At 39.8% G+C, this 12577-nt stretch overlaps 1 protein-coding gene across 1 annotated transcript in view; it reads left to right on the top strand.

The window, feature by feature from the left end:
* cachd1 (cache domain containing 1) overlaps nt 1-12577 on the top strand; it is a 99377-nt gene that overhangs the window by 37119 nt on the left and 49681 nt on the right. The window contains exons 2-3 of the mRNA XM_037698005.1: nt 1030-1092; nt 8959-9107. Coding sequence (XP_037553933.1) covers nt 1030-1092; nt 8959-9107 — 212 coding nt within the window. The remainder of the gene's footprint in view (nt 1-1029; nt 1093-8958; nt 9108-12577) is intronic.

The raw sequence follows: 12577 nt of genomic DNA, 5'->3' as shown, positions 1-12577 counted from the left end.
ATATATATACTGTGTGTATATATATATGGCATTTTAAACCCTTCCCACACTCTTGCAATATTCTAAGCATTGTTTCTAAACTAAACACACTAAAAAAGCACAGAATGTCATATCAGCTCTCTGCCTCCGCTGCTCTCTGCCACTTGCTAGCGCACTTGGCCGCGCCCACTTCTCCGCTGCAGAGCGGAGATATGAGGGAGGTTCTCCTGGAAGGTTTTTTTTTCTGCAGCTGTGGGCTGCACACAGGTGCGAAATAATTTAAAATAATTTATTTAAAATAAAAATTCCCTGCCGATCATGCAGCTCATCCATCAGTCAGCCAATTGTCATGTCCAATCTTATTTTGAAAAACCGCGATAGAGCAAGTCAGCGATAAACCACAAAGTAGTGAGGGACTACTGTACTCTGTTTGCAAAACGATTGTAGGCCATGCACAGTAACTCTAAAATTAAAATAACCATTAAACATTGCCAAATGCATACTAGACCCTCCTTGCATACGCTCTAAACAAAAACCTGCATAAAATGCAGTTTATACAGAACTGTAGCATAAATAAGAAACTCATGATAAAAAAAAAAGAAGCTAAATACCGAACTTATTATCCAACTAACAGTTTGCCAATGTTTGTACTTTTCCCCCTTCACACTGCTGCAGACCATTTTATTTTACACTCAAAGTTCAATATCCAGCTGTGGTGGTGGTTTCATTGGCAGCCTCATTAGGAGCTTCTACTGCTGACTGTAATTGGCATGAATGATGAGCAGCATCAAAAGGCGTTGGTCTGACAGGATTTCTGGAAAATAAGATTTTTAATCATTGCATGAACATAATAAAAACTTTAAAAGGTTGAACTATAGTAGAACTGTTTCATTATAACGTTAGTTTGCCAGGTCAAATTAAGAATCCATTCTGAAATGAAATGTCTTATTGCAGAAACACCCTCAGCCTTTTAGTTACTGGGTCTGAATCTTTAACATTCCTTCCTTTTGGTCTAACGTTACTGTTTCTGCCTCCTGTTTCTCTCTGCAGAGGATTTTCAACTCGTTTGTGTACACAGAGAAGACATCAAACGGAGAGACAGAAGTGCAGCAGGTGAGTAACAAAGGCCTCTGCTGTCTGGTGTATGTGTGTGTGTGCCTCCTTGTCGGTGCATGTGCCATGGAGGATGTCTGTCTGTGGTCTTCTGCAGTGTTCAATTCAGCAGCATTGAACACATACACCAGGGGGTTTATTAAAATTCTATGTCTGCTGTCTCATTGGCTTTGAAGTTGTGTTTTTCCGCACTCGTCTGTCTCCAGCTCTCTTTCCCTTCTGATAACAAGCGCAGAGCTTCAGTTTGACAGTAAGAAGGCTCGAAGGGAAGATGAACAGGCTGCAGCCAGAAATGAAACATTTGTCTCAAACGGCCGCTCTAATTCACAAGTCAGAATTTGTGTGTGCCTTTTTGGCTTCATAATGGTCAATCTGTTCATAATTTATTTTGGCAACTTGTGTCAAATCAAACATAATTTAGAGCAGAGATGGTGTGGAAGTGTGTGTATGTGTGTGCATTTGCTCTTCTTCGCCAAGGATCTTGGAAGAGTGACAATATACTGTACACGCCACACAGGTAAACATCCACCAGCAAGAACAGACAGGGTAATGATTGTTTACATTTCTCTGGTGGCAGACTTGTGTATCTGTCAGTGGTGGGCACCGCTAACAAAATAGTTAGCTTGGCTAACTCATATTCTGCTACTTAAATATTAGCTTTGCTAAAACTAAACACCTAAAGAAGTAAAAGAAAAAAAAAAATTGGCAAAAGCTAATGCTAAACTGCTAAGACAACTTTCACTTGGCATGTGTCACATGTCTTTGTCTCCTTAAGGCCCCCACATACTTGGGCATACTTCACTCCGTGGAGGTCCACGCGTACTCGAGGCGGACTCGAAGCGGACGTACGCCGGCCAAGTCCATGCAAAGATCAATTTTTATGACCGCGTACGCGTACTCTGTGTCGCACAATAAACTGCCTGGCGAGAAACTGTGTTCACATGGAACTGTTTTGTATGCGACACCAACCGCAGCGCGGATGCGCAGCGCGACTGCGCAGCGCGACTGCCACTGTCTGTGCAGTGCTAACAGGTGGCTGCTCTGGTGCTAACGTGCCCAACTAGCTCATCAAATCTGCTAGAATCCATTCGAAAATATTCAAACTGTTTCTCGCTGTCCATCATCTTCATGTCCTTCACCATTGTATTAAATTCCCTTCTTCATCTCTGGTCTGGTTTAAGGGCCTTTTGTACCACCTTCTTTTCTTTTGTTTTTTAAAAGAATATCTCAACTTCTTTTCTTTATATTTTTTATATTTAAAATTCTTTTAAAGCTAACAGGCAAGTGATCTCTTCGTCCTTGTCCATTGACGGCATGACTGAAATTGTGAGAAATGAAGGAATTTGTCACGAGATAATTTTAGACAATCTGTATGCTCGAGTATGAAGTCTCAACCGTCTGCGGACAGTATACACGGAGTCCGCGCAGCCCACGGAGTACGCACAGTACGCCCGAGTATGTGTCAGCCTTTACAGTTATAGCTGGGTCGACCAAACACATTTTGCCGTGTACACATAGTAAGCCAATAGCTTGCCTTCGGCTAGCTGCTGCTGCGTCGACCAATCATGTTTTAGCACATGTATATTTAGTATGTTAATAGTATGTCTAACCGACTCTTCAAAACACACCCACAACAGACAGGAACAAGCTTAAAGTTGGCAAAACCTAATTTAGTGGAAGTTAATTCTGCTATCAGATTCCAAAGTTGGCAAAAATGCTAATCCACTAAATGGATAAAATTACTTTCACTGTTATTGGATTAGCGGAACTTTATCCACCACTGGTATGTCTTTTTGCATAGTACTAATATACATTCATACATGCAGTATCTCGCGCCTCACGGGTGATTAGTATTTTACATTCAGCTCAGGCTCATCTTGAAACATGTTTCTCTTCTCTTTTCTAAACTGTTATTCCAAACAACAACAAAAAAAATCTGGGAAATGTGAATTATGATTCTCACTTGTTGACAAAAAGGGGACAACGTTTTTATCTGTGTTCATTTTACTATAGAGTTAGCAAAATATTTCATGAACCACGGGACATATTTTTTTGTGAAACATTCATAAAACAATTAATAATATTAATAAATGTCTACAACTAATAAACTTTTGGCATCACAATTGAATATTTTTGCTACAGCCAAACGACCTTATAAAGTACAAATGTGGCTCTAAATCGGTCTGTTTTACAGACATTGTAAGACAAGTGTTCTGTTAGGAAAATATGGAACAATAAGATCTGTATGGAGCTAGGTTGTTCAGAGCTTTGTAAGTTAGAAGAAAGATTTTTAATTTTATTCTGAATTTGTCAGTGAGCCAGTGGAGACATAAAATGAACATAAACTTTAGGCATGAAGGGTGGTGGGCGATAAGCATTTTTTATAAAGGATGCCCATTCAGAGCATTTACTCAAGGGTGCTTTTGTTTCTGGCTTTTAATTTTTTGTTCTCTGTAAATCTGTTGCAACAGCAACTCGTGGCTTTCAAAGGAACATCTTTTGTAGGTGTGATTCGGTTGGCTTTAGTCAGAGTAAAGATGCTCATTTAAGTTCTTGGCTAGCTATTTATTTCAGTGACCAAGAATTCAAAGAATGTATCCATCCATCCATTATATTTTACCCGCTTCTTCCTTTTGGGGTCACGGGGGTCAATGGTGCCCATGTCCAGCCATCACTGTGCGAGAGGCGGGGTACACCCTGGACAAGTCGCAAGTTCATCACAGTCAAAAAATGCAATCAAATTTAATCTCTAATTACTTCAGATCATCATTTGGACATAGTTTATTTCCTAGGGCTCTTCGAGCAGAATAGCTCCATCCTTGGACCAAGGTGGAGCTCAATTTGGAGGTTATCTACAAACCAATAGAGGGCTGAGGGAAGGCTGGGAAAGAGGACAGACAGCTACAGAAAGAAGCCACTGGCAACTTCAGCAACTTTCTTCTTGTGGGAATTTTTTATTCAGAGACATGCAGACATGTCTCACTCTGATAACACAGTGCCTCCCTTGCAGTGTCATTCTTTGTCTCCTTGTTTTACTCATGGCATGTGCTGTCAAATTGGTTATTATTAATATAAACTGGTGGATGCTGTTGGGTTTAACTCTGCAGAGGCTTTTTTGTTGTACCAGAGCACTAAATTTAGAAAAAAAAAAAAAAAAAAATCTTAAAATTGCTGGTGTCTCTTGATATATCTGAGACTACTGAATTTTAAATGCACCTGCATAACAGACCATAATATATAAGCAGGGATGGGGCCAATCTGATCCAGTATCGGTATCGGCCTCCAATACCAGCATCATTTACATATCGGATTTTTTCGATCCACCTGCCGATATTTCCGATCCATGATGCATGTTGGCTTCAAACTGTGGAATGGATTTCCTGAACGGCGGCGTGTCTCATGAACCCAGAGTAATAAGACCCGCCTCACATTCAGGAAATCCAGTTCATAGTTTGCAGCCAGCTACAACGTGAGGGCTGAGTTAGCAGCACCGTGGCTAACAGCTAACAAACTTTTCATCTAAACATGGCCGCTGTGTGGAAGTATTTTACACCACAAAACAAGACGGCATTGTGCAATGTCTGCAGAGCCATAGCGCCACATTAAACCACGTTAAAGTTAGTTTTACGATGGACATTCAAGCTCTGTGGCTTCAGCGGGGCACTACTCTTTGGTCAACCCAAAAGAGGCGACTCAACCTCGGGCAGCCGCGTCCAATCTGCCCTGCTCAGTCTACCCGTCTCTGAGGAGGGACAGACTGAGCGCGGCTGCCCCAAATCAGGCTGCCTGCTTCGGATTGAACAAGAAGTAGACGTAGCTGAAGCCACGGAGCTCAAATGTTTACAGAGAAGTTGCTAAACGTCATCATAATTAATGACCAACCACTATCAGTTGTAGAAAACTAAGGATTTCTCAGCTTGATACTTGCAGCCAAGATATAGTTTACCCTCCAGAGATATTTATCAGTACAACTGTAGACAGTCATAAAAAAACATATGATTTGAAAATTATATATATTAAAAACATAAACAGCTACATTATAAAGTGATGTAAAATACTAAAAACAGGTTTATGCCATGAACTTGGCAGACGTTTAAAGCCATTTAACATTTAATTTAATTTAATTCATTTATTCATTCATTGAAATGAAACAAAATTTAAAAAAAATCATCAAAAAGAAAACATTGAATGAAAAGAGTGCAGATAGAAGAAAAAAAAATTATATCTGCCCCTTATTAAAAAAATAAAATAAAATAACTAAACAACTCCGGTTTCCTCCCACAGACCAAAAACATGCATGTTAGGCTGATTGGTAACTCTAAATTGTCCCTAGGTGTGAGTGAGAGAGTGAATGCTTGTTTGTCTCGTTTGTCTCTATGTGTCCCTGTGATGGACTTGCGACCCGTCCAGGGTGTACCCCGCCCCTCGCACAGTGATTGCTGGACATGGGCACCAGCGACCCCCGTGACCCAAATGGAATAAGCGGGTAAAGAAAATGGATGGATGGATGAAAATAACTAAACAATCACTTAAATTAATCACTTTAATATCCACTTTAAAGCTAGGAATAAAAAGAAACATGTTTTGTGTTAGCAGAATTTAATTCTAACTTTAAAACTTATCCAACATTAATAAAACTTACCTCAAGTTGCCTTTTTGGACATGCATGCATATATTTGTACAAATTGTACTTGAGAGGAAATTATTACAGCCTCATATAAAATCAATGATGATCATGATATCGGAACTGGATCGGTATCGGACGATATTCAGATTTAGGTGTCGGGATCGGATCGGAAGTAAAAAAAAGTGGATCGGTGCATCCCTATATATAAGCGGATTAAATTTTGTTCAACAGCTTTAACATTTCTAAGAAAAAAATGTACAATAACTTGACTCGATACAACTTGACACAATAACTGGACTCAAACCTCCATTTTATACGTACCATGTACACCAAGTATAACCAACTGAGAGAAGAGTCTAGATATTCAAATTATAGAGAGCAGAGAGCACGGTTAACTTTCTGTGCTGGTGTCAGCAGAACAGATGCTTATTCTCCTCTTTTTATTCCTTATTCTGTCTGGCAGGGAGTGGTGGCACAGAGGTTAGAGAAGGTAGGCCTGTGATCGGAATGTTGCCGGTTCAACTCCCCGAACCGACGACATCAAAAATGTGGATGGGAAAGTTGAAACCTCCACACCTGCCTTCACTGACATTTGCCCCACTCTGGGCCCTTGAGCAAGGCCCTTAACCCCCACCATCTGCTCCCCCAGCTACCATAGATGGCAGCTCTGCTCCACACAGAGGGCTGTGGTAGTTTGGTAGTCTGCGGTTGCATCAGGAAGAGCATCCGGCATAAAATCAGTTGCCAAGTCTTCATGAGAGTTAGTTTGCTGTGGCGACCCCTGAAGAAGGGATCAGCCAAAAAAATATATATGTCTGGCAAACTTTCCAACTCCCAACAAAATGCCACAGGACCACCAGTTCTTATTATTTCCATCTTTGTGGTTGAATTGGGCCAGCTGGGTGCTGCAAACCCAAGAGGCTTGTTGTGTGGGAAAGAGGAGTTTTATGTTTTGGACAGTGGTCAGTTTGCAGATCGCAGGTTGTTTCTGTCTACTTTGTGGCAGAGTGTAACCTAAGATTTAACTTGCTCAACTAAAAGATTTTGGTTTCTTTTAAGTCATTCTGGTAAAACATGAGCCATGCTGTCTCTTCCTTTTAATCTCCTCCTGCTGTAAAACCACTCCTCAGCTGAACGCTGTGCCATTTCTTCTTCCTTATTTAAAACAAAGTTCACTGCAGCTAATTGCCGTGAATTCACTCCACCGTCTGTGGAGAGGTTTGACTTTATGTTTCTGTGACAGCGTGCACATAAATGTCCTGCTGTCTGTGTTCCTTGTGGTACAGCAGCAGGATTTGTGGGCTGTGTCTTGGGCCCCTCTTAAAACCCTAATAGGAATAGCGGCTGGCTGATTAGGTGCACTAGCGGTCAGTGGGTCTCTGTCTTTTTTCAGTTTCTGGCTTCAATCACAGTCTTTTTGCAGTCAGAAATAATTATGGGATGTGAACAAAGGGGATCCAGTTACTTTGGAAATGAGCTTTTTTCTGTATCCAGTAAGACTGAGGAGGTGATTCTGTTGCAACACAAAGGACCTGGAGTGAATGAACGATTGATCAGTATTTCTGATTAATAAAACAGATTTTTGCCAGTTTTTAAATTATCAGCATTGAGGACAACTGAGAATATAAAGCCTGTTAAACAAGGAGGCTAAATAATGGGCAGCACAGTGTTACACAAACTAAAGGCTGTTGTATCCTGATGCATGCTCAATAATCCAGGTAGAAAAATCAAACAAAGTTAAGTTTGATCCTGACAAAAGACTGTTGTATTAATGAGGTCCCTGGGATGGATATGCCTTATTCATTTCTTCAGCACCTCCTGTTTACTCCTTTATGGGATGCCTAAGTTCTTTTTAGACCTAATTTTGTCCAAAACTTTGCTGCCATGGTTCTCACATCACCAAACCCTGGTGATACATCACTACAACTCTCTTTCAGCTTCACTGGCTTCCTGTGAGCGCTCAGATTCATTACAAAATTAATCTTATCCCCTATAAGTCACTGCACAGCCATTCTCCTCTGTACCTCTTTGACCTCCTTTACCTCTGTATTCCATCTGGGAAGCTGAAGTCTTCTGATGCTGGATTTTTTTCCCATCCTCTTACACCAGATTGCTGACCTTTTAATGACCTCTGAAATGTTCTTTCTGGAAACAAATAAAACAACAACAACAACTTTAACCTATTTAGCATACAATTCAACTTTCAAAGTTCATGCTCAATAATTCAGGTAAAAATCCAACAAAGTTCAGTCAGGTCATCTGGACTTTTTTTTTTTTTGAGACATTTCGTCCTTCATCCAAAGAACTTATTCAGTCCGAGGAGCCATAAACAAAATCGGTCCCACACGCAGCACACTCACATAATGGACCAACCAGTTTGCTGGTGATAAGATGGTTTCTGGGGCCCGCCCTCTCCCCCGTCGACTCCTCTGAGGCAGCCATAGCCAAAGTGGTTCAAAACATGAAAGTTCATTCTCAATAATCCAGATAAAAATCCTGGTTGGTCTACTTTGTGAGTGTGCTGCTTGTGGGACTGAATTTGTTTTTGTCTCTCAGCCTGATGAAGTCCTTTGGATGAAGGACGAAGTGTCTCAACAAAAAAGAAACTGTCTAGGGATGCATGATATTGGATTTTTGGCCGATATCCGATATGCCAATATGTTAAAACTTATTTGGCCGATAACAATACCAATGTTTTTTCCGTAGACCTTCTTCATAGCTTTCTCTGCTGTGGAATTAAAATACTACATTATTCTGCATGATCTTTGTCAATTTGGCCTGCTACCAAATGCAAATGCCAAAAAGGGGGCTGAAAATGATGTAACACTTCAACCTGGATTATGTTTAATGTCAAATTTATTCATGACATGTACTCTCTCTAACACAATGACAACATTCGAACAGTGCACATTTGTAAATTTTCATAAATCTAAACTCAACGGTATGCATGTCGTCATAACGTTGTACTGGCGCTGCAGGCATCCTTGTCACTGGGATGTCATACATAAACGGTGCCTTTTATATCGGTGAGTTATTTTGATGGAATGGCCAATGTCCGATATTTAACTTTATCGCTAATATTGGCCGATACCGATACCATGCCGATAATATCGTTCATCCCTAAAACCGTCCAGATGACTTGACTGAACTTTATTGGCCAATTACACTTTATTACTTCACATGTCCCTGAACTGTCTCATTGATGATCCTGTTAACATGCTTGTGTTTTCTGTGTACAGCTGGCTAAGAAGATTCGGGAGAAGTTTAATCGTTACCTGGATGTGGTAAACAGGAACAAACAGGTGGTGGAGGCTTCGTACACCGCCCATCTCACCTCTCCACTCACTGCAGTACAGGACTGCTGCTCCATCCCAGCATCTATGATAGAGTGAGTATCTCTTCATTTGGCTAACTCTTTAAGATTATATCACACATTTTTCTGTTTTTCTTTAAAAAGTCTGCATTTGGTTCACGCGCCTTGTAAACCCACAGTCATCACCTGCAGTCGACTGCCTGTAAATTGTTTTTTGACTATTTTTTTCTTACTCAGATATGCATTTCTCATTTTTGTAGATGTGTTTTTATTATCTTAAGATTAGTCATAGCTGTTTGTAAATTACAAACTACAGCCTTTAGCGTTAAAGGCAGACAAAAAGACTTGGCAGCATTTTTAAAAACTTACTTTTACCTCCGACTATTAAACTGTTTGAGTTTTGCTTCTACTTACCTCATCACTAATGGGTATAATGGCATTTAGATTGCAGGATTGCGTTAGGAGCAACTAAATAGTAAAACCCAACACAGATTGCAATACTTTTAATGACTCCAAATCAGTTTCACTAACATATTTCTTGCATAAAATCAGTGGGGTATTGTGAGAAGAATTCCAACACTGGACACTAGGGTTGTAACGGTACACGTGGGTGTACCGAACCGTTTCAGTACGGCACGTTCGGTTCGGCCTACATGCGAACCGTTTTGGTTATTTTTTCACTCATTAAATTTTATTAAATAGAGATTATGCACCGCGGAACTAAAATTCCTAAGCGTGTTTCGGCACGGCGCTATTATCTTGCAGCACGCGCAGCATTAGCAGCCTAGCATCTTGTTGCGGTCTCCTGTTTGGGAACGTTATGGCTTTCTTGTTAAAAGACGAGTGCAAATCCAAAGCTGTGTGTCGACGTTGTTTCACGGAGATTGGATCTGCAGCAGCAACATGTCTAACTTGTTAATGCACTTGAAACGACATCATCCAAATGTGAACGTCTCTTTTAGCAGCTTGGTGCAAAGACCGATAAGAGCAGCATTTAAATAATTCAGGTAATTCAGATCGGTCCAGAGCAATAACACAAGCTGTAGGAGCTTTTAAAGCTCTGGATCTACGTCCGAATGTTGTTGATGCGCCGGCTTTAAAGTTATTGAGCCACGCTACGACATCACGTCACGTCAACACTTCAGCCAAAAAGTTGTAGCAGCACTTTAATGAAAAAGCTAAAATTGATTGTCAACAAGCCCTGGACCAGATGAAAGCCCTGCCCTGATGCCCTGATGATGATGATGATGACCGAGAGATTCAACCACTTCCATAACAACTGTTCAAGAAGAGGTATTGTTATTTTATTATTATTATGTAATTAACTTTTTTTAAATTTTAAAATTATAATCTTAACTATTTTTTTTTTTACCTATTTATGTTTTATTTCCAGTCTGGGACAAAGATAGCAGCTGAGTCTTCCTGTTCAGGGAAATCCACCAGAGATCACCTCCAGCTAAGAAGTCTGTGATGACTGGACTCTGAACTTTAGGGACCTGTCCCACCTGTGGGAGCAGGTCCAAGAGGTTGTGAGTAATGAGGCCAAATACAGCCACACTGCAAAATTAGCAAAGCTCTACCTCTTTATTCCTGCCACCTGTTTTTAGTGAGCTGTTTTCTCCACCGCTGGAGATGATGTCACTGCAACTAGATCTGTGCTTTTGGCAGAAAATGTGGACAAGTTGGTCTTTTTGGCCAAAAACTTAAAACTTGACTAGTTATATTGTGAACAGTCGGTTGCTGCTTATTGTTCTGGTTCTGACTGTTATTGTATTTATTAAGATTTTCATTATTGTTAATCTAGTTTATTTATTGTAAAAAGTGCTGTTTATTTAAAATATCATCCAAATGGGTCGCTTTTATTTATTTTTATACAAACGTATTGTTTACTTGGCATATTTTCAAAATTAACGTTTTCTAAGTCTTTATTTTGTCTTTTTTGGTACCGAAATTGAACCGAACCGAAATGTGATTTCAGCGTACCGTTACACCCCTACTGGACATTTGTGTTCATTTTTAATAAAATTGGGTGTGTGGTTGAATGTTTTACATTTAAGTCCTCTTCTGAGAACGTTTAAAAATGTAGACCCAGTTTCTCAGCCAGTCACTGACCCCAGAGAGAAAACACAGTTCAAAGCCGAGCTCAGAAAAAGAGAGCGCAGCTTTCAGTTCTAATCTACAGAGCAGCAGCTGTCTCTGCCCCATATCCACTCTCTCCCCGTTTCTGTCTGTCCCCCACTTATCAGCCTGCGTAACTAGTTACTGCTCTCTGAAGTTTTTTTCCATGCAGACTTCACAGGCTGCAAGGTCACCTGTCTTTCCTTCTGTTGTACAGAAAAAGGACGCAGTCTGGCTCAGAGCCACAGGCCACCTGTATCCACACCATTCATTGCTTTTTCACACACACATGCTATATTTTTGCCTCTATGTTTAAAAGCTATTCCTAAAACAAAACATTTACAACTTTAGGAATATGACATGGAGAAAAAAACGTATGTAAATCCTGTGCAGGCAGTAAGGAACACTGCAGCAGGCGTCAGAAGGTCAGTGGTGGTGATGGACATGCCAAACTGAAGCTGATGCTGATAGGTTTCTGAACTTCAAAGCATTTTCCTCAGGAGGAGGGAAAAGGCTCTCAACTCACCTGCTCTCATTTTTGGATTTGCACAAAATTGCAAAATCCTTTAAGGAATTCCATTTAAAAAAAATTAGGTCTCCCTTCTCAGGAGCTTTACATGAGACGATCTCAAATGCAATTTTTAAAATCGTTTCTACACAAATAATTTGATGTAATGTTTATTTACCCCAACACCATTTCGAGCCCATACGTGCTACAAATGAAACTTCCAGGGATTTATCAGATGTTTTGCTCATACAATGCAGAGATGTTCCTGTTTTTTGTTTTCTACACCGTCTTATAATCTAGCCGTTTTTTTCACTACTTTTTTCCTTATGACTGTCCTTTTGGTTGCCATTTTATTTTAATTTGTAAAAAAAATAAAAATCTGTATGCCTCTTTTATGATTGTCTATTGTTGTCGTTGTTATCCACTGTTGTCATCACTCTTTGTTAAAATCAGGTCTCTCTTGTAAATGAGTTCCCGAGGCTCAATGGGATTAACCTGTCTAAATAAAGGTTGAATGAATGAATGTAGATGAGTATATTTATATTTAACCCAAACTAGTTTGAGCTTGTTTCCTTTTGTTCAGCTGTGCTAGTAGTAAGTCAGTTAGGCTTTTTATTTTACATTTAGGGCAACAAAAACTAAAATATCAGGTTGCTAACTCCATCTACATAGATGAGACGTATTTAAGCATTGTGTAACTGTGGATACAAAACTGAACAAGCACAAAATGCTGAATTATTTCTTTATTCACTTAGCAGTAAGAGCAGAAAATATCAAGCTTAGGGATATTCATTATTGGCAAAGTATCGGTATCAGCCAATATTTGCAATAAAGTAAAAATATCGGACATTGGCCATTCCATCAAAATAACTCACCAATATAAAAGGTGTTGTTTTCATATATATATATATATATATAT

The sequence above is a fragment of the Nematolebias whitei genome, chromosome 3 (assembly GCF_014905685.2).
Source record: "Nematolebias whitei isolate Nwh7 chromosome 3, NemWhi1, whole genome shotgun sequence".
NCBI classification, from domain to species: Eukaryota; Metazoa; Chordata; class Actinopteri; order Cyprinodontiformes; family Rivulidae; genus Nematolebias; species Nematolebias whitei.
The sequence above is the reverse complement of the archived record's forward strand: the minus strand, read 5'-3'. Positions and strand labels throughout refer to the sequence as shown.